The sequence below is a fragment of the Eptesicus fuscus genome, chromosome 9, assembly GCF_027574615.1.
Source record: "Eptesicus fuscus isolate TK198812 chromosome 9, DD_ASM_mEF_20220401, whole genome shotgun sequence".
NCBI lineage: Eukaryota > Metazoa > Chordata > Mammalia > Chiroptera > Vespertilionidae > Eptesicus > Eptesicus fuscus.
Genome location: NC_072481.1, coordinates 10,889,643 through 10,916,663, shown reverse-complemented (window position 1 = coordinate 10,916,663; position 27,021 = coordinate 10,889,643). Strand labels below are relative to the sequence as shown.

The 27,021-nt window shown below is 39.8% G+C and overlaps 1 protein-coding gene across 1 annotated transcript in view; it reads left to right on the top strand.

Moving 5' to 3' along the window:
* Positions 1-27,021, top strand: part of UBR4 (ubiquitin protein ligase E3 component n-recognin 4) — a 120,803-nt gene that overhangs the window by 12,661 nt on the left and 81,121 nt on the right. Inside the window, exons 8-34 of the mRNA XM_008148154.3 lie at positions 33-157; positions 3,131-3,255; positions 3,827-3,886; positions 4,039-4,229; positions 7,351-7,450; positions 7,584-7,721; positions 8,183-8,300; positions 9,287-9,474; positions 10,427-10,586; positions 10,693-10,778; positions 12,486-12,655; positions 13,825-14,107; positions 14,726-14,861; positions 15,743-15,822; positions 16,301-16,429; positions 17,086-17,268; positions 17,413-17,535; positions 17,625-17,854; positions 19,258-19,379; positions 20,572-20,669; positions 22,006-22,163; positions 23,018-23,227; positions 24,121-24,222; positions 24,532-24,632; positions 24,877-25,075; positions 25,436-25,624; positions 26,293-26,356. Of these exons, the coding sequence (XP_008146376.2) occupies positions 33-157; positions 3,131-3,255; positions 3,827-3,886; positions 4,039-4,229; positions 7,351-7,450; positions 7,584-7,721; positions 8,183-8,300; positions 9,287-9,474; positions 10,427-10,586; positions 10,693-10,778; positions 12,486-12,655; positions 13,825-14,107; positions 14,726-14,861; positions 15,743-15,822; positions 16,301-16,429; positions 17,086-17,268; positions 17,413-17,535; positions 17,625-17,854; positions 19,258-19,379; positions 20,572-20,669; positions 22,006-22,163; positions 23,018-23,227; positions 24,121-24,222; positions 24,532-24,632; positions 24,877-25,075; positions 25,436-25,624; positions 26,293-26,356 (3,868 nt within the window). The remainder of the gene's footprint in view (positions 1-32; positions 158-3,130; positions 3,256-3,826; positions 3,887-4,038; positions 4,230-7,350; positions 7,451-7,583; positions 7,722-8,182; positions 8,301-9,286; positions 9,475-10,426; positions 10,587-10,692; positions 10,779-12,485; positions 12,656-13,824; positions 14,108-14,725; positions 14,862-15,742; positions 15,823-16,300; positions 16,430-17,085; positions 17,269-17,412; positions 17,536-17,624; positions 17,855-19,257; positions 19,380-20,571; positions 20,670-22,005; positions 22,164-23,017; positions 23,228-24,120; positions 24,223-24,531; positions 24,633-24,876; positions 25,076-25,435; positions 25,625-26,292; positions 26,357-27,021) is intronic.

Here is a 27,021-nt window from a genome sequence, read left to right as displayed (position 1 = left end):
CACTTTTGTCCATCTTTTCTATTACATTCCAGTTTTCATTCACTGGTGATCGATGTAACCATGGCATTGGATACCCTTTCTCTACCTGTGTTGGAACCTCTCAATCCTTCTCGTCTGCAAGATGTGACAGTCCTCAGCCTAAGTTGTCTATATGCAGGTGAGAAGTTATGTCTGATCTCACTTTCTCAGTCAAACAACAGGTATACTTTCCAGAAACCATGAGATCTTTCTAAGTACACTCTCCCCCTTTAACTTTGCTTCCTTCCTTCCCCCAAGGATCATCTAATATCCTTTCTAGGTGAAATGAGGTCTCAATAGGAATCTTGTAAGTTGTCCTATTGACTAACAGCTAGCATTGTGTTATGTGCATATTTGTTTTTTTTTCATATTTGGTTTTATAGTGTGTGCAGATAATGTCTACTGTATGAAAAGCAAAATTCCAGTGCTCTTGGGATAAGTAATCTGTAATCCCTGCCCTCAAGGAACCTATACCCAAGAGTGGAGAGTAGATAGAACCACATAGTGTAATATAGAATAGGAGATGCTAAAGGCAATAGTGTAGTATATTAGGGACACACAAAGAAGGGAGCGATTGCGTGTTGCTGTGGGAGCAGGTTTGAGGAAGGCTTTGTAGAACAGGTGGGATCTGTTTATATTGGTAAATACGATGAATGTTATTCTTCATGCTTCCACACAATCCCCTTCCTCTTGATCACACTTGCCTTGGGAGTGGGGCCTGACAGCTGCTGTTTACTCTCTTTTAAGTTATTGTGACCATGCTTGTTAACTATCATAATCCTGGAAAGTCTTGGAAGGTATAACAGTTTCTGATGTTTACTTGGTTCTGTAAGTGAGGATTTGAATAGTCTAGGGAAATCTGACTTTGGGGGCACCAAGAAATTATTGAAGTTGGTCACCTTCCTACATTCTTTGAACAGCTTATTTTGAACATCTCTGTGCAAATAGGAATCTAAAGTTAAATGCACTTCCACTAAGGAAGGCAGTAGTCATGAAGGAATTAAGTTCTGTTGATACATCTTGTAGGGCAGGCAAGATTTTAGCTTGGCTATCCCTAGGCAGAAGTAAAAGCAGGGTCAAAAGTATGCTAGACCTTGGGGGAACATACTGGTGTGTGTGTGTGTGTGTGTGTGTGTGTGTGTGTGTGTGTGTGTGTGAGTGTGTGCATGCGCGTGCTGATTAGTGAATGTTACAGCTGCCAAGAAAGTAGGCCCCAGTCCCAGAGGGCTTAGGAATGCAGTCTAAGTCATTTGGACCACATTCTCTGTACAGTAGAGAGACCATTAAAGATTTTGAAAGGTGCCATGATCTGAGCTATATTTTAGGAAGAACATTCAAGCAGTAGTATGCAGGATACTTTGCTGTGGGGAAATATTAGAGGCAGGAAGATCTGTTAGGGGGAATTTGCAGTCACTCAGGTAAGAACACACTAATGGCCTGAGCTAGAGCAGCAGCAGGAGTAAAAAGCTAAGGATGCATGTGATCGTGGTCTCTCATTATACACAATAGTGTGTTATTTTAATCCTTCTGCTCATTGTGGGATTCTGAACCATGAAAGCTAACCCATCTGGGTATAAGTGCTTATATTTATGCAACAGCTGTGGACCAAGGATCCATGGGTTGGTCTCAGGTCTACAGACATGCATAGATGTAGACCTTGAGCAGTTCTTAAGCTAAGAGTAGGTGCACTCTCTCCAAGCCCACTTCCAGTATTTATATGCTAGTCCTCTACCATTGATCTTTGCAGTTTTAAATTTGGGGTTTATTAATTTCAATTTTCAGGGAATTTCTTGAATATCACATGGATCTCATTGTGTTTAGTCAGTAAGGATGAAAGATTCTTTAAAAATTCTAGTTGGATGAAAGATTCCAGATTTGATTTGTTGTTGAAATTTGATCACTTGGGGTTAGATTTAAAGAAAGAGATTTATCCTTGATGCCTTCCAGAAAAACTAAATGTGGGATTTTTTTCCAGAATCTTAAAAAAATAATAAAAATCATTAAAAATATATTTTAAAATTAACGGATTTTAAAATTGATTTTTAGATAGAAAGTAAGGGAGAGGGGGAGAGAGAGAAACATCAATGTGAGACCAAAACATTGATTGGCTGCCTCTTGCACCCCCCTACCAGAGATTGAGCCTACAACCTGGGCATGCGCCCCCTTTTGCTTGAACCAGCAACATTTTGATGCACAGGACAATGACCAACTAACTGAGCCACACCGGCCAGGGCAATAAACTCTTATTTTTAAAGCAATTTTAGGTTTACAGAAAAATAGAGCAGACTGTACAGTTTCCATATGCCTCCCCTCCCCCACATACTTTCCCTTATTAACATTGCATTAATATGTTACATTTGTTATGATTGAGGCAACAGTATTGATATTATTAACTGAAGTTCATAGTTTAGATGAGGTTTCCCTTTTTGTGTTGTACAGCTATGTGTGTTTTTACAGATGCATAATATTATGTATCCGTAATCATTGTATCATACAGAATAGTTTCATTGTCCTAAAAATCCCCCATACTTCAGCTAGTATAGTATTACCTCTTCCCTATCCTCATCCTCAACCTGTAGTAACCACTGATGTTTTTATTGTCTTCTTAGTTTTACCTTTTCCAGATTGTCATATAGTTAGAATCATATAGTATGTAATCTTTTCAGATTGGCTTTTTTTTTTCTTAGAATATGCATTTAAGTTTCTTTCATGTGTTTTTGTGGCTTTATAGCTCATCTCTTTATTGCTGAATAATATTCCTTGTATATGTACCACGGTTTGTTTATTCATTCACCCTTTGAAGGACATCTTGATTGCTTCTATTTCTTGGCAATTATAAGTAAAAGATACAATAAATTTATGTATGCGCAGGTTTTTGTGTGGACAGTTTTTCCGCTCATTTAGGTAAATACCCTTGGAGTATGATTGTCTCCTTCTTGAAGTCTAATGACCCTGCAGTCTATTCTGCATAACGAAGCTGGATTCTCAAATCACTGATAATTACTTTCAGTAATCAAATCACTGAATTGCTTGTGAGTGGGTTTTTTGTTTCAGCTTTGGTAGATTCTTTGGACCATCCCATAATTGGAATCTGTGCATCTTTTTTTTTCAGGTGTGAGTGTGGCAACCTGTATGGCCATCCTTCATGTGGGCAGTGCTCAGCAAGTGCGGACAGGGTCCACGAGCTCCAAAGAAGACGACTATGAGAGTGATGCAGCTACAATTGTCCAGAAATGTGTAAGTCATGCCTCTGGGGATACGGGTGCCTTGACTGTTCAAATGAGAGACTATGGCCAGTTCCACTTTTGCTTGGTAGAGGAAAGGCCATGGAGTACTCTAGGTCTAAGAGGTAGGCATTCAATTTGTTTATTTGGCGGATTGGTTGACCCTATAGAAAACACTGCCATGTTGTAGTGGCAGTGGACCTTAAAAGATGAGTCATCCAATCAGCATATATATCTGAGGGCTTACTATGTGTCAGTGTACTTTTAGTGGAGACATACAATACACAAGATAATTTCCAATAATGATAATGTATAGGATGAATAAATGTGTTAGAAAGCAATCTGGGTGTGTTGGGCCTGGGTGTGTTGCTTTAGATTGGGTGGAAGGAACACCTCTGAGTTGACATGTGAGCTGAGGGAGCCAATGCTATGTGAAGATGAAGGAGGTGGGATGCAGTTGTATCATTGGAAAGTGACTTGAGGATATTTAACTCTCGAAGCTGAATTAATTTAGGTAGGATTTAGCATGTATAATGAAATATGTCAGCTTGCTCAAATTTTTGTGTATGTTTGATATTGGACAGCTTGAAATCTATGACATGATTGGACAAGCAATCTGCAATTCTCGCCGGGCTGGTGGTGAGGTAAGAAGCACATCTCTGCTATATTCCACTCTTGTAGCGTCTAAGATGTGTTCCTGTCTTGTAGCCGATAAGATATCAATGTTTATATTTTTCTTTTCTGCCTTTTTCTTATTTATTAGTGTTTATTTATTTAAAATTACCTTTTTCAACAGCACTATCAGAACTTCCAGTTGCTCGGTGCCTGGTGCTTGTTAAACAGCCTTTTCCTCATATTGAACCTCAGTCCTACTGCCTTGGCTGATAAGGGGAAAGAGAAAGACCCACTGGCTGCACTCCGAGTCAGAGACATCCTTTCTCGTACCAAAGAAGGCGTGGGCTCTCCTAAACTGGGGCCTGGAAAAGGGTATGTGTCACTCCTGCCTTGTTTTATTTTGTTTCCCTGACATTTTCTGTTGATGAGGGTGAGTTTAACTCTTCTAATCTCCACATCAGTAGAAAAGTTTGCCTCCATACCCAGTTGAATTTAACAACTAAGATAATGATCATAATCTACTATCTCTACGTCATAGCTATATGATTTTGATGGCAGTGGACTCATTTTCTCTGATCTTGTTTCCTCATCTGTAAGGAGAAAAGATCTATGTAATACATATTTTAGGATTTTTTTCGAGATTCGAATCAGGAAAAAAGTGCTTTTGTATAATGAGCTGGTTGATTTGAAGGTGATGACTCAACTTGCATGTTTACCTATAAAGCGAGGATTTTGTCACGTCCTTCTGGCTTGCTTCCTAAAAAACTTGCTACTGTTTTGAAGAAATCTGGGCATTAAGCCCTGCTTGGTAGGAAAAAAGAGATGGCTTCTGTGCTGTTCAAGGTTTTGTTTTCTAAGCCCAGGCATTTCTGGATTGTATTTATTCATTCTGTCCCAACAAGGTACCAGGTAGGTTCTATTCAGGCCTTGAGGCTGTAGCACAATCAAAGCAATGTCCTTGCCTTTGTGGAGTTTATTTTCTTTCTTTTTTTTTGTTGTTGTTGTTGTTAACCCTCACCCAAGGATATTTTTTTCCATTGATTTTTAGAGAGGTGGGAAGGGGGCGGGGAGAGAGAGAGAAGAACATCAATGTGAGAGAGACATGTTGATTGATTGCCCCCTGTACATGCCCTGACTGGAGCTGGGATCAAACCTGTAACCCAGGTATATGCCCTTGACCAGCAATCGGACTTGAGACCCTTTGGTCCACAGGCTGATGCTCTAACCAAGTGAGCAGACCCAACCAGGGTAGAGTTTATTTTCTAACTGAACGACAGAGAACAAATATACTAAGTTCATAATAGATTATTATATATGAGTGTTGTGAAGAAAATAAGTCAGAGCAAGGTAATAGAGTGATGGGCTGTTATTTTAGTTAGAATGGTCAGGAAAGAGCTCTAAAGATGAGGTGTAGAGAACATAAGAGAAGTGACACAGTTAACATTGCAAACATTTGGGATAGAATTGTACAGGTTTTGAGGTGAGAGTATGCGTTGGCATTTTTAAGGCTCAACAAGTTCAGTATGGCTAGAGTGGAGAAATTGAGGAGGGAGATTAGTGGAGAATTAGGTCAGAGAGATAGCTAGGGGCCAAGTCACCGAGGGCCAAGTGTAATCTGTAGGTGTAAGAGGTTTTCGACAGGGGAGTGATATGATCTGATTTATTAGTGATTTGATAATCCAGCTTCTGTATGGAAAATAGACTGTAAGATCGTTAGACAAGGAGGAGGCAGAAGAGTCTGGAAGCTTCTGCATTACTCCAAATGCGAGAGGAAGGGGACTTGGAGCAGGGTGGTAGTGGTTAAGGCAGGGAAGAGGTCATATTGGGATATGATTTGAAGGTATAGCTTATGGGATTTGCTGATGGCTTGAATGTTGAGTGTGAAAATATGACATCAAAATTTTTTGGCATGAACCCAGCCTATGTGGGTCAGTGGTTGAGCGTTGACCTATGAACCAGGAGGTCAAGGTTTGATTCCCTGTCATGGAACATGCTCAGGTTGCTGGCTCAATCCCAGCAGGGGATTGAGGGGGGAGTGCAGGAGGCAGCTGATCGATGATTTTCATCATTGATGTTTTTGTCTCTTTCTCCTTCTCCCTCACTCTTTGAAATCAATACAAATATATTTATATTGTGAGTCTATCTTCACTCTTGGTATTGTAAAGGGAAATGCCAAAAAAATATCTATATTCTTACAAGTAGCAGTTACAGTTTTTAAATGGCTGTTGTTTCTTGAGATTTAAAAAGAGTGCATGTACATTTTATAAGCTATAAACCATAAGAAAGGGGAAAAAAATCACCCAAATTGGTAAACACTCTACCAGACATCAGACATTTTTCTGTACACAATATATGTTTTACAAAATTAGGATCACTGTTATGGAATATTGTTGACGTCTTTCCAGTGAACAAACTGTGTAAGTTTTTAATGGCTGACAGTATTCCACTGTATAAATACACCATAGTTAACTAATTATCTTGTTAAACACTTAGGTTGTTTCAAGCTTCTTATTTTGATAAATAATACTCTATTAAAACTTCTAAAACACAAATCTTTGTGAACTTGTTTAATGATTCCCTTGGAGTAAATTCCTAGAAGTGTAATTGTTAGGATAAAGGGCACACTTATTTAAACATTTGCTATGTTTTGCAAGTTTCTCTCGTTTGCATTTCTACCTTCTATGTATGCATATTCTCATTCTCCCAGGTCCACTTTGACGGTGGTTATCATTAGTCCTCATGTTTGCTAACAGAAGTGAAAGATGTTCTTATATTGCTCTTGCTTGTATATCTTTGGTTACTAGTGTGATTGTGGTTTATTGCTCATTTTTGTTTCTTTTGTAAACTGCCTATATCCTTTGCCTCAGTTTTTCCTCTTTGGTGTTTGTCGTTTTTTTACTTATTGATTTACACGAGCTCATTGTAAATTGGATATGCAAACTTGTCATGTCACTCAGACATAAAAGTTTTATAGAAGTTGGTAATTTTTAATTCTTCTCAAAAGAATGACTTTTAGAAAGTTCAAACACCATTTAAATGTCAGCATCTTCACATGACTCAGTGGCTGGGTAGCTCAGTTCGTTAGTGTCATCCTGATATGCCAAGGTTGCAGGTTCGGTCCACACTCAGAGCATGTATACAAGTGGAACACTAAATATTAATGTTTCTCCCTCTCTCAAAAAAAAAAAAAATAACTAAATAAAATTCCGTGGGTTTGGAAGTTTCTTCCAGTCCTGGAATTCTTAACCTGAAGCCTGTGGATCCTTAGGCAGTCTGTGGTTGGCCTCCAGGGAGATTGTGCACTTCTGAAATTACATGCAGATTGTGTGTGTGTGTGTGTGTGTGTGTGCGTGTGTCTGTTTTCTCCTCTGAGGAAAGGTCCATAGATTCTGAAAGGGGTCTAGGACCCCAAAATAACAAGATCCACTGTTTTTACGGTTGTAATTTATTGTGAGTTATCTTAAGATTCGTGTTTTCCTTTTGCTTCGTGTAGGCATCAGGGATTTGGGGTGCTCTCGGTAATTCTGGCAAATCATGCTGTCAAGCTGTTAACATCCCTCTTTCAAGACCTGCAAGTGGAGGCTCTGCACAAGGTGAGCGGATTGTACTCAGGGAATCAGTATATCAATGGCTGGATCTACTGGGTAAGCTAGCTGGAGCTAGCAGATCAGGTTGTTATTTCCTGATGACTCATAACATTAATTATCTTTTGATGTTTACCTTCAGGGCTGGGAGACAGATGGTCCTCCTGCGGTCCTGAGCATTATGGCTCAGAGCACCTCCATACAGAGAATTCAACGGCTGATTGACTCTGTTCCACTGACGAACTTGCTGTTGACATTACTCTCAACTTCCTACAGAAAGGTGGGTGGGTCATGCCATTGGTAATTGGAAGATCTTATATAGTATAACCTTCTCAAAATGAATAAGATTGACTACATTCTTACCATGACCTTTGCAAACGCCAAATTTGTGGTAATAGTTTTAAAGATTAGAGGAATTCTTAAATTATTCTAAACATTTGAATCAGCTATTAGCGTTGTGACACATTTGGCTACTTGGTGATTTGTGACAATTGGCATGCTGAAGCGAAAACATGCACTGCTCTATGGAAACACTCCTTTTTCAATTCTTGACTGTATTTCTGGTTTCAGAGTGCTTTTGTAGGGTAAAGCAGAGTCATGAAGGGGGCTATTAGGAGAGCTACTCCTTGGGTTTAGAAAGAAGAGTAAGACACAGAAAAAACTTTCCAAGAGATGAATGGGATGAAGTAGGATGGCTCCAATTTTGTGTCTTCAGTTACACAACCCTCCCTGTTTGCCTAGGCATGTGTCCTGCAGCGTCAGAGGAAGGGCTCCATGAGCAGCGATGCCAGTGCCTCTACTGACTCAAACACCTACTACGAGGATGATTTCAGCAGCACAGAGGAGGACAGCAGCCAAGGTAGAGTCTCTCTTTTCTGTCTCCCAGGAGATCAGCTACACTGCAGCTGCTACGGAGTGTAGCAGGAAGTTTCCCAGTGGTTCCTCTAGTTTCCTGTTGACCATTTTCTTTCAGCTGCCTAGCCTGGATCTTGACTTTATGTGTACTCAATGGTGACATGTTATTTAAGAGTAAGTTGAGCTGTTGAAGACTGAATGATAGAAACTATCAGTAAAGCCCAGATTGCTTTTCATTCCTTTTCCTCCAGAATCAAAATACATCTCAGTTCATATTTCTTTTCATGTTAACCCATTTTGTGAACTCTGCTCTGAGCTTTCCCACTGGAACTGAAAAGGTTGTGAGGTGCTTGGTTTGGCTGTTGTCATAGATGTGTGGCTTGGGGAAGCTTTGGGAGAGACTGTTGCTGTGAACTACAGGGCAAAACTAGCATTACTTCCCGCCTCAGTTTGGAGAAAGATTGAAAGAGATGAGTATCTCAGATTCTTTATAATCAGGTTTGAGGGACCAATGTGCAGTACTGCGAAAGGTACAATTCTTATCTTGGGGTTTACAACTGATAGGCAAGTAAAAATTTGCTCTTGAAAATATTTGCTTTGTTACCAGTAAAATAAAGTGAGATTGTTTTTCTTCCTCTGTTGGGCTCCATTAAAAAAAAAAAAAAATCAGTTGGTAACTAAGGGGGAAAAAAATCAGTTTTATTGAGGTATAATTTACATAAAGTGCTCCCATTTTATGTATACGTTTAGATGTTCTAAAATTTTCAATTACAGTTGATGTACAATATTATATTAGTTCCAGGTGTAAAAACATAGATGAGTTTTGACAAATTTATGCAGTTTTGTAACTACCACCACAATCAAGATATCCTTGTGTTCCTTTCGACTTACTTTTTTTTTTTTTTTTTTTTACAAAATATCTAAATGATATGCTAACATTTTAAATTTAAAAAAATGTATTGTTTGTTGTTTTTCTTTTTCTCTGTTCAGATGATGACAGTGAGCCTATTTTGGGGCAGTGGTTTGAAGAGACCATCTCCCCCAGTAAGGAGAAAGTGGCCCCCCCACCTCCTCCTCCACCCCCTCCTCTGGAGAGCTCTCCAAGAGTTAAAAGCCCCAGTAAGCAGGCCCCTGGTGAGAAGGGCAACATTTTGGCCAGTCGCAAAGATCCTGAGTTGGTAAGAGTGGATTTCTGAGATTTAGGGGAAGGGAAAAGGGAGAGAAAGGGCATGAAAAGCAGATAATTTAACTAAAACATTTTGTAGGATGGGTAATTGTAAGATTTAAAGGTATTTTATCTTAGGACTTAAATGTATCAATTATACTTGATTAAATAACTTATACTCTTCGTGGTGTTTCTGTGATTGAGGGTTAGTAACACGGTCTTTGGAGTTAGACAGAAGTGATTTTCAATTATATGTCTCTTACTTACTGGCTCTGTGAATTTGGGCAACAATCTGAACTTCTCCTTGCCTCACTTTTGGTTTTATCATATGGGAGTGATTGCATCTGCCTTTAAGGGTGTTGTGAAGACCCCTCAGCATAGGTCTGGTACATAGTAAGTGCTTGCTAACACTTTTTCCAACCAGTATTTATAGATGATGTACTCTGTGTCAGCCCCTATTCTGAAGCTGTATCAGCAAACAAGTCAGATATAATCTTTGCTTTCTTACATCTTAGTCTAGTCAAGGGTCTGGAATAAAGCATTTATGCAATAATTCAATTTAATTTTTATAGAGCAGGTAAAGAGCCAAGAATTCTATAATGATTATATAGGCCTCAGAATTGAATATAACAATAATACCCTAGAACTGGACAAATATAGATCGTAGCAGAGAAAGAAGCGAGTCAGTCTATTTGGAAAATCCCTGTCTTCATACAATATTTTATGAAGTCTGTTATACTAAACTGGCATACTGCTTTGTGTAATTGGTAGAATTACATGGGAAGGGCTATCATAATTAAACTTAGTCCTGATGTAGGAATTTAAAATCTGATTTTTACATTCATTGTGTTTATTATAAGCATGAGGCCCATGGGCATATTTTACTTCTATTTGTATTCAGGATTTGTAGGGGCTCTGGGCTTCAGAATCTGATATGAGCTTTTTGTTGTTGTTGTTCTTTCTAGTTCTTAGGTCTGGCTTCCAACATTTTGAACTTCATCACCTCTTCCATGCTGAACTCTCGGAACAATTTTATCCGAAACTATCTGAGTGTATCTCTCTCAGAACACCATATGGCCACCCTGGCCAGTATCATTAAGGAGGTGGACAAAGATGGACTCAAGGGTCAGTAGACAGGATATCTTTTTCTAGGGGAGTTTGGCTGTCAGCAGGGTGGTGTGATGCATCAAGTAGCTGCTTGAATAAATTGGTTTTCCCATTTGTCTCCAAGGTTCATCAGATGAAGAGTTCGCTGCTGCTCTCTATCACTTCAACCACTCTCTGGTGACTTCTGACCTCCAGTCACCTAACCTGCAGGTTTGTGTGCACTATGACTGGTCAGGCCAAGAGCTCTCCATCAGTTCTCGGCAGGCTGCAGTTCTTCTATCGCTAAGGAATGCAGTTTGTCATGGAATCCCCACGCTGGAAAGAGTTTCTGAGAAGGATTCTAGTATGTCCCTCTGCTTCAATTAGGATCATTTTAGGGGAAAAAAAAGTCAATCAGTGAACTTAAAGAAAAGGAACAACTCTGTAACTCCCAATGACTATCCTAGTAGAAAAGTGGACAAAATAAACAAGAGGGCAGTTTATTAAAAGAATATAAATGGCCAACAAACAGGAAATGTTCGTCATTAATAATCTTAAGAAATACAAATTAGAAGGTGTGCTTTAAAGGAATCAGATGACAGGAGATAGATGCTCTCATATACACTCCTGCTTGCAAACCCACCACCAAAATGAAATCTAGGTTCTTGATTGTGGACTTCTAAATTTTAAAATTTTCTCTCCCTACTGAAGTACCTGGTGTCCTGATTTCTAAATCTTTAATTTCTCATTTCATTAGTTTCATATATGTATTTATTTTTGCATTTATAGTTCTTAAATGATAAAATTATTGTTTTTAGTTTTTATAGCAAATGACATCGTGCTCTATGGAATCTTTTTAGGCTTTTTTTCACTTAATATTATTTAGTAATAAACTACCAAGGTCCATCTCTACTTTTGCAGTTCTTGTTTTGACTGCTATGTAATATTCCACTGTCTTTGTGACTATACCAGTTTATTTCCCATCTGCTCCCACTGACAGACCTTTGGGCTATGTCAGGTTTAATTGAAATTCCAGGTGTTGTATGGTCTTTCTTGTACATCTCCCCTGTTCTCCTAGGACTATAACTAGGAGTAGAGTTGATAGGTTATGGAGTTTGTGGCCTTAAGCAGATAATGCCAAATTACTCTATTTGTGATATCTGTAATGCTTTGAATAATTATTTCCGAGGAACGAGGTCCTCTAGAATGTTTTGTACGAATATAATTTAATTTGGCAGACATAGAAGTTTATCCTGTGCCCTGAGGTAACCATGATTTGTGTTTTCTGAAGCCAAGTGAGAAAGCAGGCTTTTGTCTGCTTTTCCATTGCATCCTGCTCAGTTTGTGTGTGTTTGAGAAGATAAGTTGCAGCTTAGATAACTGAGCTGAATGTAAAGCTCATTTGAAAGACATGCCTCAACTGGAGGCAGACAGCCCTGATTAATTCTAGATGCCTTGACATCTTCCAGGCAAGTTTCCCTGCTAATACTGTTAATGTAAGTTGTTAGACCTACAAGGTGTTATATCTTCCCCTTTTGAGTGTTATTTGTAGCATGTAACTGATTATGAAAGAAAAAAATGTTGGCTATTTCAGTTCAAGTTATCTTTGGAAAGTACTGACTTTTCATGTTCTATCCATTTAGAATATTTCCCTGATTCTGCTGTCTCAATGCATTTCTCCTTTTTCAGGACCTCATTTCTGACACTAATTAATGATAATTGTTAATGGGGTTAGGTTAGTAATTGTTTCCTTTATATTTTTGTCATTTGTTGAATGAAATGATCTCTTTTCAAACCACTTCTAAATCTGAATCTTGGCACCTCTTTTATTTAAATTACTCCTTTCATGTTAAAAAGTAACATTAGAGAGCATGAGTAGCCTTTTGGCCTCATTCGCTGTCCTTGTCCTAATGGTCTCTTGTATGTCTTTCATGTCAGAACACACTATTGCAGCAGCTGGGAGTTGCTCCTTTTTCTGAGGGCCCGTGGCCCTTGTACATCCACCCTCAAAGCCTCTCTGTACTTTCACGCCTCCTGCTCATCTGGCAACATAAAGCCGCCGCTCAAGGTGACCCTGATGTCCCTGAATGCCTTAAAGTTTGGGACAGGTAAGAAAATGCCAAGAGAAGCCCTGTGGAGAAGGTTATTTACTTTTTCTTTGTAGTGAATCTGTACCTCTGAGGTGGTACTCGGATGATAGTGTTGAAAGTGTGAAGGTGGAGGGAGAGAGTTGGGGGAAGACGTGCTGTTTAAAAGACAGAAGTGCATAAAACTATGGTCTGGAAACAGAATTCCTTCAGCACAGAAGGGATTTGGTTGCAGTGATGAGATAGAACCTAAATCGTGAACATAGCCAATTTTATCCTGACATGGTTTTTTGAGAGGGAACAGGGAAGCCAACTCTGTCTGTGGTTATATTGCTTTCAGCATGAAACCACTTAGAGCGACTCGAAGTCTTTTTTGGACAACTTTTAAAGAATTTTTTTACTTGGGGGAAGCTCAGATTAATTATCTAAATCCTCTTTAGATGGACCTATATTTGCATTTTTGTTTATGTGGTTAGGAGTCTTCAAAGCAGTTTATTTTTCTAAAAGGCTTTGCTTTTTCTTCCCCATTCTACGATCAAATAAATTCTAATGTTGGATTGGATAAATCATAAACCCCTCAAATGCCAAAGACCCTGCATTTTTCCTGGTGGAATCTTGCAAAAAGGCCAGGAGGTGGTGGTGGTGGGGGGGGAATGTGTGGGGGAGCCCTTATTAAAACACAAATCTCTATTCTGATAGCCAAAGGCAGCAGAAACCGTTGGCTACATTTATTTCTTTTTTGCATAAAAGCTCTTCCAACAAGTGCTGAATAGCAGAGGTTTGAGTTATTTTTGACTATTATACATTGATTTAACCTGTACTATAAACTAAAATAATTAAATCCTAGAATCAAAGTATAGGGAAAAGTAGTAATTGTTTTTACCTGACCAGATTTGTTAATTAAAAAAAAAAGCACCACCTTTTGGGAGTTTGCAGTTCTTGCCATTGTCACAAATGGCTGGGCTGGTGTTAACACTCCTGTGGCCTCCCTGGACATTGCTGAAGGGTTCTTGTGGATCCATCTGGCTCTTTTGTAGCCAAGATTTAGTTTTTTCTTTACATGTGGCTTTTTGTCTTCCTCAATTTGCTATCTTAATGCCTGGGTTTAACTCTTCCAGTACTTAACATTGTAACACTTCGGGAATGTTCTAATTTTTTCCCAATGGACATATTCTCCTTTTCTCTGGTAGGTTTTTGTTGACAATGAAGCAGAATGCCTTGCAAGGGGTGGTGCCCAGTGAGACAGAAGACTTGAACGTGGAACACCTGCAGCTGCTCCTTCTCATTTTCCACAACTTCACTGAGAAAGGCCGGCGGGCCATATTGGTCCTTTTTGTGCAGATCATCCAGGAGCTGAGTGCCAACATGGATGCCCAGATGCGTTCTGTGCCTCTCATCCTGGCTCGCCTTCTTTTGATCTTCGATTATCTGCTTCACCAGTACTCCAAAGCCCCTATGTATCTGTTTGAGCAGGTACGATGGACATACTCTTTTTGCTTTACTAGCTGTTATGGAGAGTGTTTTCTTCTTGAGTTACATGATACAAACCAAAATGACCTGCTCAGGTTAGGTTTAAGGTGTTCATTGTGGTAGCATTTGAGTAGCCTTAGGAAGACCACTAGGACTGTGTTTGTGCACTCACACTTGATGTTTAGCCAGAAGCAATAAATGTAGATGACTTGATTTGATGTGTTTGTTAAAATTGGATTATAGGCTCTGTTCACAGGTGTCCTTCTTTGACTTAACCTTGCTTTGTCTGGCACAGTACCCTGAACATCAGCCCTTACTGAATATCTGTTAGTGGTTGAATGATGGTCAAGGAATAAATTTTATGGTTTGGTGAATTCTTTTGTAGGGATCCAAAATGAGGATGGAAGGGCCAGTTAAGGATTATTATACTCAGCATTTCTTAAAATGTTTCATTTTACTCTAGCAAAAAGATGCTCCCCAAAAGAAGGCACAGAAAAATCTTAAGATTTTATTTTAGTTTATGAATTCCTTAAACTTTGATTCATCAGTCTACATCATGCCTGGAGTGAGAAGCAGATGGTGACTATGCATCCTTCTTACTTTGAGTATTTGTTTTAATAGGTGCAGCATAACCTGCTCAGTCCTCCTTTTGGTTGGGCAAGTGGATCCCAAGACAGCAACAGCCGCCGGATGACCACCCCCCTCTATCATGGTTTCAAAGAAGTTGAAGAAAACTGGTCCAAGCATTTTTCATCAGGTCAGACAAAAGACTGTCGATAAGAAACTGATTTATTGGTTCTCATGGGCAGGAGACTGCTTGAGGATCTTTGCTCATTAGTTTGTCTACTCCCTTGGGTGACAAGTACCTATAGATTCAGAACATTTTCAGAAATAGATGCTCACATATCCAGTATTTATTTTAAAACGACAACAACAAAAAAACACATTGAGACACAAGAATTAGAATCCTTTTGTCTGCCACTCTAGATGATTAAATTTAATTTCTCTTAGGATATGGTTCTAACTCACAGGCTAAATTTCCTTTTGGGTCAATATTCAGAAAATAATGGGAGTTATGACATTCTGTGTGGTGTTTCTAGTTGCCCATTCTTTTGATGAGGTGCTTCTTGTGTGCATTTTATCATGAGGATTGTGAGATTTTTAGTGTATCTTATGGAAACGTTCAAGTGTTCATATGAATTTACTATCATTTGGATCTCTTATTAGTCCCTTTGGTATTGGGAAAATAGCATTTAACTTTAAGGTAGTCAGTCTAATGATACAATTTTGTTGATGAGCTTGATCATAGAGCATGTTCGTTAACTCCTAAATAGTGGTTCTTATCTGGGGGTGATTGTGCCCCCACTGCCAAAAGAGATACTGGGCAGTGTCTGCAGACATATTTAGTTGTCACAACTGGGAGGCTGTTCCTGGTATTCAGTGGATAGAGCCATAATGGTGCCAAACATTCTACAGTCTGCAGAACAGCCTCCCATAGTGGAGTTATTTGGCCCAAAATGTCAGTAGTGCTAAGGTTGGGAAACCCTGTTCCAAAGTGTTTCTTGGTTTTTACATTTTACACTTATTAAACAGAGTTGAGAATAAAATACTTTTTTAAATAAGCATATTATTTTTCAGATGCTGTGCCACAGCCCAGATTCTACTGTGTCCTGTCCCCAGAAGCCTCAGAGGATGATTTGAACCGACTCGATTCTGTGGTACCAGGAATTTTAAAACCCCATTGTACATGCGGGTCAGATGGTTTCCACCAAAATCAGTTTGTCAGGGGGAAAGGGAATGACTGTATGGAATGAGGGAATTTGTTCTGTGTTAAGGTTTGAGCTTATTCTAAAAGGACAATGCTATTTTGAGGTTTATTGGCTGGGCTCCAGTTTTGCTGTAGGGGATGTCCTTTCTAGTGGTTGACACCTCTGACACATTATTCCTGAAGACTTTTAGCACTTTCACATGCAAATATTTTAATGGATAAACATAGTTGCCTTATTCTAAAATCTGCACTGTGTGCTCACAATGGCCCATATAAGGGCCCTGAGTGGGAATCTTTCTGTAACAAGAAATTGTTAATCAGAATTAGATGAACTCTTTTGTCATTCATGAGGTTAAACGGTAGTGTAAGTAGTAGGAAAAAAATATTTCCAAAAATAAGAAATGATTGTCTTTCTTTCTTGGTATTAGGCATGTGATGTTCTCTTCTCCAAGCTTGTCAATTATGATGAGCTTTATACTGCCCTGACATCCCTGCTTGCAGCTGGTTCCCAGCTTGACACGGTCAGGAGAAAGGAAAACAAGAATGTTACAGCTCTGGTAAGACCATGGAAGCCTGGGCTAGTTATGAAGTTTGGCCTTTGTTTGATAATTGGTAGCAGTTCTACCAGAAATTTCCTTCAGTTTACTGAATATCTATTTGCAAAACTGACTGATACTTCAGTATTTCTATGTAGTTATTCATCTTAGAGATAATTTTATCATTTGTCAGCATTGGGAAAATTGTGACTTTGAGAGTTAATGGCCACCTAAGTATTACATATCCTGTGAGCGCATAATGGGTGATATCGAAAGCCTCACACTTGAACTTTTTCTGTGGTCACAGCACTGTGTCTCTCTCACTCTCTAAAAGCCTTAACAGCAATCAGGCCACAGAAAAGGCCAGCTGATTGTGGGCCTGCCAAGGAGAATGTCCTGCTTTTAGTTACTTGTTAAATTGTTTGGGGAGCCAAAGTTATCTCAGAGCAGCTTTTTTGGCCTGTGAAGTGTGCAGGATATGGTGCAAATTATTTGTATGTGTGCTTTCACATTTTCTGCTTTATTATTAGATATATTCTCTAGAAAGACTTGAGAGCCAAATCTCAGTTGAAAATGAGGACTATTCTGCTTTGAGAGTTGTGTTTGGAGCAGTTCTTACCATTAGGGAGATCTTGAGGCAGTGCTGCTACCTTGGTGATTGCTCTTTTTGCTTCCAGGAGGCCTGTGCCCTTCAATATTACTTTTTGATACTGTGGAGGATCCTAGGAATTTTACCACCATCAAAGACCTACATGAACCAGCTGGCCATGAACTCACCTGAGATGAGTGAATGTGACATCTTACACACTCTGCGGTGGTCTTCTCGCCTGCGGATCAGCTCCTATGTCAACTGGATAAAGGTACCACAGTGGAATGCAGAACTAAGGGGTATTCTAAGCCAGTATTCTCTGTGCTGTTGGGAACTTTTAAATGTAAGGGTAATGAAAACTTCAGACTCTGTCTGTATTGATCTCCGGAACACTTTTTTCTTGCTGCCCAAATAGGATCACCTTATCAAACAAGGAATGAAGGCTGAACATGCTGGTTCTCTCCTAGAACTGGCTTCCACTAAGTGCAGTTCCGTGAAGTACGACGTTGAAATTGTAGAGGAATACTTTGCTCGACAGGTATGTGTGTTTTGGATTCATAGTGACTGAATTTGGCTTTGCCTCACAGCCCTTTGCCACAACTAATTAATATCTTGTTATTTTTAAAGATCTCATCATTCTGTAGCATCGACTGTACCACCATCTTGCAGCTCCATGAAATTCCTAGTCTGCAGTCCATCTACACCCTTGATGCTGCTATCTCGAAGGTCCAGGTCTCCTTGGATGAGCACTTTTCCAAGATGGCTGCTGAGACTGATCCTCATAAGTCATCTGAAATCACCAAGAACCTACTCCCAGCCACACTACAGCTCATTGATACCTATGCATCATTCACTAGGTGTGATGGGCTGCCTGTCCGGAGGTGGCAGGAAGGGAGAGTTTAGATCCTTGGGTGGTTTGCTTTCTTCAGAAGCTTGAAAATTCCTAAAATTGAACTTTGTAGTTCTAAGTACTATTCACTCTTCAGATCCCCAATGATTCAGAATTTTGTTGGTTTTGTTTTTATCAACTTAGATTTTTTTTCTTTTCTTCTTCTCTAATATGAAGGGATGTCTGATGAAGGAATTTTCGAATAGTTCAGTAAGAATCAAGAGAAAGTTTAATTTTTATGAATCTTTAAATATTTTCTAGCATTTTATTTGTAAGATACAAAGAAAGATAATATAATTTTTCCAAGCCTGGTCATTTCTGTTATTCACTAAGATAAAGCTCTTTAAATGCTCTTTAAATTTTATGGTATGTAGTTAGAAAAACAAATTTTTAATGAGTTCGAGTATATTAAAATCCAGCCCTTTCTATAAGCACGGCAAATCACATGCCATGTAGATTTGTGTGTTTTTCATGATGTCTAAATATTTCGGAATTCATTTTCAGTGTATAAAAATTGGGAGTTTATTCACAAATGAAAATTTCTGGCCTTTCTTATGTTGGAAGAGCTGGCAGAACTGGGCCTGACTTGTCACGTGTCAGTAACAGACCAGAGCTGAGGAGTGACCACTCTTGTAGCCGTGCTCCCTGGGCTCAAAGGGGCTTGAAGCTTGTCCCCTTTTTCTGGTCCCTCTAGGATTTCACTATTCAGCTCCGATTCTATCGGGCTTTTATGTTAAAAGCGTCTTGGTGTCTTTGTAAAACTTAACTAATGTTTTTTAATGTGAATGCCTCCCAGTGGAGAGAGGACTATTGCTTGAGGCAAATTTTTGAACAAAAAATATGAAATAAACATGAATAATAAATACGAGTGCTTGCTATGTGCCAAGTGGTTTTCTAGGTGCTGGTGTATAGCAATAGCAAAGCTGGGGCCCTGCCCTCTGAGAACTTAGGGTCTCTAATCTGGCCCATTAGGCCAATACTTTGTCAATAGAACTGTTACTAGATGTTCCTGGGCAAGTGAGTTTGGGAAGTGCTGGGTAAATAATATTTAACAGTTTTTAAAACTTCTCTGAGACTTTATATGTTGCCAGTTTTCCAAGGCCAGGGGGAGAGGGGTCGATATAGTATTCACTATTTCCTGAACTCATTTATACTAGATTGTGCTTTGGGAACATTTGAGAGGATGGGATATTCTTTGGGAAAGTTACCCATTGGAATTCTTATGAGACCAGAAAGGGGCAGGAGCTGTCAACCATATTTAACAGATTAGGAAATGGGTAAAGGTTTTTCAATTGGTCCAAGGTTAGTTTCTCCTAACTACAATGGGAGTAGATTCCTTCGGCTTTTACAGATCCCCTATTTTCTCTTCAGAGCCTATTTGCTACAGAACTTTAATGAAGAAGGATCCACTGAGAAACCTTCCCAGGATAAATTGCACGGCTTTGCTGCTGTTCTAGCTATTGGCTCTAGTAGGTGCAAGGCAAACACTCTGGGTAAGTGAATGTGCTTTTGCAAAATACTGTTATTATGACCAGTAGTGCCACTTCTCTCCCTCTCGACCTGTCAACTGGCATTTTCCATTTATTGGAACCTTTCTGTGCATCAAACACTGACAGGTTTATCTGTTTAGATCTTCACAGTAACCCTGTAAGTGTTGGCATCATCCCCTTTTACTCATAAGGAAACTGAGGCTTAGAGAAGTTATTTGTCCCTAATCCTATATCTTTGCAAGTGGTAGAGCTGGAATCCAAACCAAGATAAGTTGTTTCTAAAGCATTAGGCTATTTTGTGAGCACAGATCTTTGTTCTTTTTTCCAGTTATAGAGATTAGGAAGACGAGCAGACTATTGTTTCATGCTTGGGAAAACCTTCCCTGAGTTAGGAATGATCTGGTAGAAATTTAGGATGGGGAATCAAAAGAACTGGAGTTAAGTACAGTAGTTACCCTTCAAAATTTCCAGCCATTTGGCCTTGGCCAGTTTGGCTCAGTGGATAGAGCATCGGCCTGTGGACTCAAAGTTCCCAGGTTCGATTCCAGTCAAGGGCACATGCCTGGGTTGCAGACTCGGTCCCCAGTCGGGGGTGTGCAGGAAGCAGCTGATCAATGATTCCCTCTCATCATTGATGTTTCTGTCTCTCTCTTCCTTTTCCTTCCTCTCTGAAATCAATAAAAATATATTTTTAAAAAATTTCCAGCCAGTTGTATTTTCCTGAATTTCAAACTTTAAATGCTTTGGATGTTCAAATATTCTCACTTTAGAAATTAAATTTTACTACTTCCTTGAATGCTGTTCTTTACGATTTCTACCCTTAAGATTTATCGTAAGGGTAAAAGGGATCAAAGCAACACTTATTTGTAGGTGTAGCAGATGTTTAATAGTGATTTTAGTCTAACTTTTAATGACCTGCCTTTACTTTGCGTCTTGTTTCCAGTTTTCTGCTTTACTTACAAGATTAGAAAGTGAATATAGTGGGAAATAAAAACCTTACAATTGAGATTCTTAAGCAGTTATATAGTTCTTGGACATAATACTGCTATTGAACTATCCATCTAAGCTATCTTAGTAATTATTTTGACAGCTTGAGCTGTGATGGTTCTTTTCTGCATTTGGGCCTGGCTTTTAAGATGCTGTGCCCTATTCTTTTTCTCTAGTGATGATTCCTTGTCCTTTTTGTGGCCACCAGGTCCAACACTGGTTCAGAATTTGCCATCGTCAGTGCAGAGTGTGTGTGAGTCCTGGAACAACATCAGCACCAATGAATTTCCCAACATCGGATCCTGGGTGAGTGTCTGTCTTTCCAGGAAGCATTAGCCCGTCTGTGTTCTGTTCTTGTTCTTTAGGCTGAAAGTAGCCTCCAAGGGATCTTTGTTTGTTCCAGTAGTATTTGCTGTGGCTAAATCACTAATCAAAGCCTTGAATTATCCATATGGTACCCATGTGGTCTTTTGCTAAGAAGTGTGTGTTGTTGTGTTACAGGACAGGTACTCTGCTACTATGAGCCTCAGTTTTTTCATCTGTTAAATACAGATGTGAAATTGAGAATATTAAATGTAAAGTGCTTTGCACATGATCTAGCATGAATTCTCAGTAAATGTTAATTGTTTCCTTTTTAGGTTATGTCAAAAACATGCTCCTCTTGTCATAATTTTATGGGGTAGCTTTTAGGTTCTCTAGGCTTTTAGAAGACTTTAATCTTCTGTCAGTTTACTTGAACTTTGTGTATTCTCTACTCCAGGCGTCCTCAAACTACGGCCTGCGGGCCACATGCGGGTGTTTTTGCTGTTTTGTTTTTTCCTTCAAAATAAGATATGTGCAGTGTGCATAAGAATTTGTTCATAGTTTTTTTTAAACTGTAATCCGGCCCTCCAACCGTCTGAGGGACAGTGAACTGGCCCCCTGTTTAAAAAGTTTGAGGACCCCTGCTCTACTCAGATTACCTCTTAACAGATTATTACAGTTCTTTGGAAAAGCCAACTATTATAATCTTATTATCCCTGCTTTGTAATTGTGGCTTCAGTTTACATTACCTGGAGCCTATAGTACAAGGATAATGAAGATATTTGTAATAGAGATCCAGATGCATTGCAAAATCTAGATCCTTCTCAGGTATTCGAGACAATAGTTTTCATGTTGTGAATATACAGTTGACCCTTGAACAACAATGGCTTGAAATGTGTGGGTCCACTTATAGGTGGATTTTTGACCCGTAAGTTCAATTTGGCATTGTTTCAAGGATCAATTCTAGGGTTGGGAACCTGTGTATGAGGAGGACTGACTAGTTATATGCAGATTTTCGACTCATGGGAAATCGGCGCCCCTAACCTCCAAGTTTATCAGGGCCAACTGTAGTATATTCTAATTATTTTGAAAGTGATATTGGTATTTTAACTTTTTATTAACTAAATTTTAACTTCTAACTAAAGTTTGTACCTGCTCCCTCTACTCTACTAGCTTTCCTTCCCAGGATGCATAGTAGTGTATACTGAGGAGAGCCATTGTCTGTAAACCTCAACAGGGCCTTAATTTATGTCAGCTTGGTTTCTTTTTTTCCATGTGAGAATTTTATCCTGGGTAGGTAGATGGCCTGTCCATTCGTGTCTGTTTTGTCTCCATTCAGCGAAATGCCTTTGCCAATGACACCATCCCTTCAGAGAGTTACATCAGTGCTGTGCAGGCTGCTCACCTGGGAACTCTTTGTGGCCAAAGCCTACCCTTGGCTGCTTCCCTGAAGCACACCCTCCTCTCTCTGGTCAGGTTGACTGGGGATCTTATTGTGTGAGTACTTACTATGTAGCCTGAAGTGCTTGCTACGCCTGTATTCTGTCATAGCTAAAAAAAGGCACGGGTGCTGTTTTTTAAAAATCTGCATAATAATGACTTATGCATGTTTCTGTAGCTGAAAGCCTGTTGGATTAGAATCTGAGCTTTCACCTAGAATGATTTTTAACTTGGTTCTGAAGGTCAGCAGAGTACCTCCTCCCCTCTCTGTATAGTATTTCAGAAAAGGCATGCTGGCTTTAGATGATACTGTGATTTGGAGGTGCTTTGGGTTTAAACTTTAACCCTTTGCACTCGCTTGCTTTTTTCTCGAGCTGCTGCCGATGCTAACTGTGTCGAGTCACACTCGACATCCGAGTGCAAAAGGTTAAGGTGATAGTGATGTATTTGAAATCAGATGTTTTTCCAGAATTATTGTGGGAGGCAGACACAGCTGTTGGGGATTAGGAAAGGCCATGGAGGGACTATTTTGTCTTCCTGTACTTAGGTCACGGGTAAAGTCCTATATCACATTGCCTTAAAAGTTATCCAGATTCCTGACAGTTCTAGAAAAGTATCTGGGATGGGTTACTATATTAGGTTTTAGTTAATTTTTCTTTTCTAAATATAAAAAAAATACATCTTGTTTTAATGAATTTTTCATATGGAAATAAGTTTTGCTTCTGATATGACAATGAAAAAAATATGAAATGATATGATGGCACCTCTGTAAAAAACAACTATCAAGGGCAAAAAACTGGACTAAGAGTCCTTCCCCTTAATAATGACTGAATTGTCCTATTTTGCTGTCCCTCCTCGCAGCATTTTGGAGAAGTGAATTCACTAACTTGGTTCCATTTTCTTTGTTGAAGTTGGTCCGATGAGATGAACCCGCCACAGGTAATTCGGACCCTGCTTCCCCTTCTGTTGGAGTCGAGCACTGAGAGTGTCGCTGAGATCAGTAGCAACTCCCTGGAACGCATCCTGGGCCCCTCGGAGTCTGATGAGTTCTTGGCTCGTGTGTATGAAAAGCTGATCACTGGTTGTTACAACATTCTGGCCAATCATGCGGATCCCAATAGGTGAGCCTGATTGAGATCAGTCAGGTTCCTGTGACCTGCTACTCTCAGTGAAATGTACCAATATAGGCTCCTTTATGCCATTAATTATTAGCTTTTTATTGTGCTTTTGAACAGAAAGTTCTATACTTGTGTGCACTTTGTGTTGTTGGCATGGGCGTGAAAGTTATTTGGAATCCTCTTTTATGATTAATTCTTAAGAATAAACATGAAGAAAATGGAAGGCTTAAATGTTCAGATTTGGAAACTTGAAATATTTCAACAGATGCTTATCAAGTGCTGTACTAGATGTGATACAAAGAAACAAGAACATTTCTAATATTTTTGTGACCAGGTTTCTGAGATGGGTGGTCAGTGGAATTAGGTAGTTTCATAGCATTGTTTGACTTTGATAGTTTAGGCCATGTTGACGTGGGCGAGCCATAAAGAACAGTTAAGTAAGTTATAGTTTTACCCTACTGAGAACTATATAAATAAAGGGTCTAAGTATTGGGATTTCCTTTCTTTATGTTGTTGAGACCAGGTTTTTATTTTTATTATTGCGCCGCCCCCCCCCCCCCCTTCCCTCCCTTTTTTCCTCCCTCCCTTCCTTCCTGCCCTCCTTCCCCTCTTCCTTCCATAATGTGTGGCCTGGACCCATGGTCCTTTGGACTCTTAAGCCATTAACTACATCAGTTACCTCAGATTTTAGGAACTTTTTCGTTTTATTAGCTTAATTTACCAAATATTTATTGCGTACTTACTGTGTGCCAGGCTTTTATGCTAAATTTTGACGAGACAAAATTGAATATTACCCTCAAGGTTTAGACATAAACCAACTTTAGGCTTTTAAAAATCGGTGTTAGAAGGACATTGAAACTCCTTTTTGGTAGTTAATTTTTCTTTTTTATCCACAGTGGACTGGATGAATCCATCTTGGAGGAATGTCTCCAATATTTGGAGAAGCAACTGGAAAGCAGCCAGGCTCGTAAAGCCATGGAAGAATTCTTCTCTGAAAGGTGAGCTGAATTTTGTTTTATTCAGTGAGCGTTTTTTGAATGCCTCCTGAAAGCAAAAAGCTATCTATGTTGACTTAGGTATTCTTTCTCAAGGAATACTTTAAGGACTGCTTAAGTGTGCAAACAGTATCTTGGGGAGGACTTAGGTTAACTGCTGACTCCTTGAGGTTATTGATGAGGAGTTGACTTCTTGAACATCTTGTGTTGTTGACTCACAAATGACCAGTTCCCCTAGAGGAGATGAGATTGTGAAGAAATAGAAAGGGATATTAATGTGTTTCTTTCCTTTTTTCCCTTTCTGCCTCCCAGTGGAGAACTTGTGCAGATCATGATGGCAACAGCCAATGAGAACCTCTCTGCTAAATTCTGTAACCGAGTTTTGAAATTCTTCACCAAACTCTTCCAGCTGAGTGAGTGACAGCTTTTAGTAATCTTCTTATGGGAACTTTGATGTCTGGCTAATACTGTGCATTTCTTCTGCCCGAGTGTCACTATAGCATTAAAATGATAACAAGTGGAGAGAATCCCTCAGAAAGTTCGGAAGGAAGTAGAAAACTTGCTTAAAGCCTTTCCCCTTTCCTGGCTCACAATTTGCACCTTCCTTCCTTTCCCCTGCCCTCCTTCACTGACCTTGGCCTCTCCGTCTGTCCCCAGCTGAGAAGAGCCCTAACCCGAGTCTTCTACACCTCTGTGGCTCTCTGGCACAGCTGGCTTGCGTGGAGCCTGTGCGTCTCCAGGCCTGGCTCACCCGCATGACCACATCGCCCCCCAAAGATTCTGATCAGCTGGACATGATTCAGGAGAACCGGCAGCTGTTGCAGTTACTGACTACATACATTGTTCGGGAAAACAGGTAGAACAACTGCATTTCCGTAACGTGGCCCTAACGACTCCAGAAATATGTTGAGAGCTTATTCAGTGATCTTTTCTTCAGGCATCAGCCAGTATTTTCAGTGACTCCAAAGCTCCCTTCACTAGAGTTAAGGAACCTAGTAGAGCTCCTTGCTTTTTGTCATGGAAAAACTTTTGCAATGACTTGATCTGTTGGTTGTAACAAAGGTGAAAGTTTTCTGCTCTAGGAGCCCAAGTCCAAAGTAAATATAGTCATGCATTTAATGTTTAATTTAAGACTTCCCTTAATTACTCTTACCAATTCAGAGGTACATGGAGTCAGATTCCTGTTGATTACTCACCAATTTGCTGTTTCTTCCAGCCAAGTTGGGGAAGGTGTGTGTGCTGTGCTTCTGGGTACCCTGATCCCCATGGCAACAGAGATGCTGGCCAACGGTGATGGAACTGGTTTCCCTGAACTCATGGTTGTGATGGCCACCCTGGCCAGTGCAGGTCAAGGTGCTGGCCATCTTCAGCTTCATAATGCTGCTGTGGATTGGCTAAGTAGATGGTAAGGTGATGAAATTGGAGGAACTCATTCATACCTTACAACATTGCTCTTAGATAAAAGGGGATAAGTAGTTGTAGGTTATTTTCGTTGTAGCTCAGAGTGAGTATAAAAGAAACTTGAATCCCTGGCACCTCCCCTACCTCCTTTTTTGTTAATCTTTGCCCAAAGCTATTTTTCCCATTGATTTTTAGCGATAGTGGAGGGGGGCTGGTGCAGAGAGAGAAACATTGGTGTCAACACATCAGTTGGTTGCCTTCCTCATGCACCCCTACTGGGGCCGGGGATCAAAATTGCAACCCAGGTATGTGCTCTTGACCAGGAATTGAACCCACAACACTTTGGTGCATGGGTCAGTGGTCTAACTATTGAGCTACACCAGCCAGGGCTTGAATTCCTGCCTTTTTATCAATAAATCTGTTCACTTTAGACTTCATCTTCACTGTTTTCTAAGTAGAGTTTTCTGTTCCCTAGGAGAAGTCTTGGGGAAAAGTGTACTAAGTGTCAGTGATAAGGCCAGAGCACTCCAGACCTCTGATTATTTACATAGTTTTCTAAGGATGCCTTTGCTTCATAGTGTCCACAACTTGATGCAAGATTTATGAAGATGCTTCCTTTCTTTGGTTCATCTAATTTTGTGTCCTTTCCCCCTTTTTCTTTCCTTGGGATAGCAAGAAGTACCTGTCACAGAAGAATGTGGTTGAAAAACTGAATGCCAATGTAATGCATGGAAAGGTAAGAAAAATGAGGAGTGACAGCAGTCAGGGAGTGATGATTCTCTGTCTGTGGTCAGGTGGAAGTCTCTCCTTTCTGTTGGCTTCTGTCCCTGGCCAGCCTACAGAGGAAGAGGCTACAAATCTCAAAGACCTAGAAAAATATAATTGCAAACTGCATGCCCTTTGACACCTTTGGGTGGCAGAATCCTTAAAACAGTGAACTCCAGCTATTTTTAGATACTGCTATGCTGTGGAACACTGTCCCCTGCTCCTGCATTGGATCCATCTGCTCTGATGAGGTGTTATGTGGGGTTACAGAATCTCTTTTCAACTCCAGTCTAGATACTAGAATGGTTTACTTTGCCTGAGGGTTCAGGTCACTGTGCTGAGAAAACAGTTTGAAACTGACAGAAATCTTACATCCAGGCATTCCCCAAACCCTCACCCCTCAATTCATGAACCTGGCATAGGAAGCTAATGGCCAGCCATCACGATACTATTCATTTCTCCCTCTTTTCTTGCTAATCTTTATCCTTTCAGCTCTGAACTGTCTATGCAGAGTGAGGAACTGAGAAATCTGAGGCTTTGATGCCAGGCTGTTGAGTTTTTTAGGCAAGCAAGAACTACCTGCAAAGGGTTGCTGGAAATTTTTCCACTTGATCTCTGAAGCTGTCTCTCCTCTAC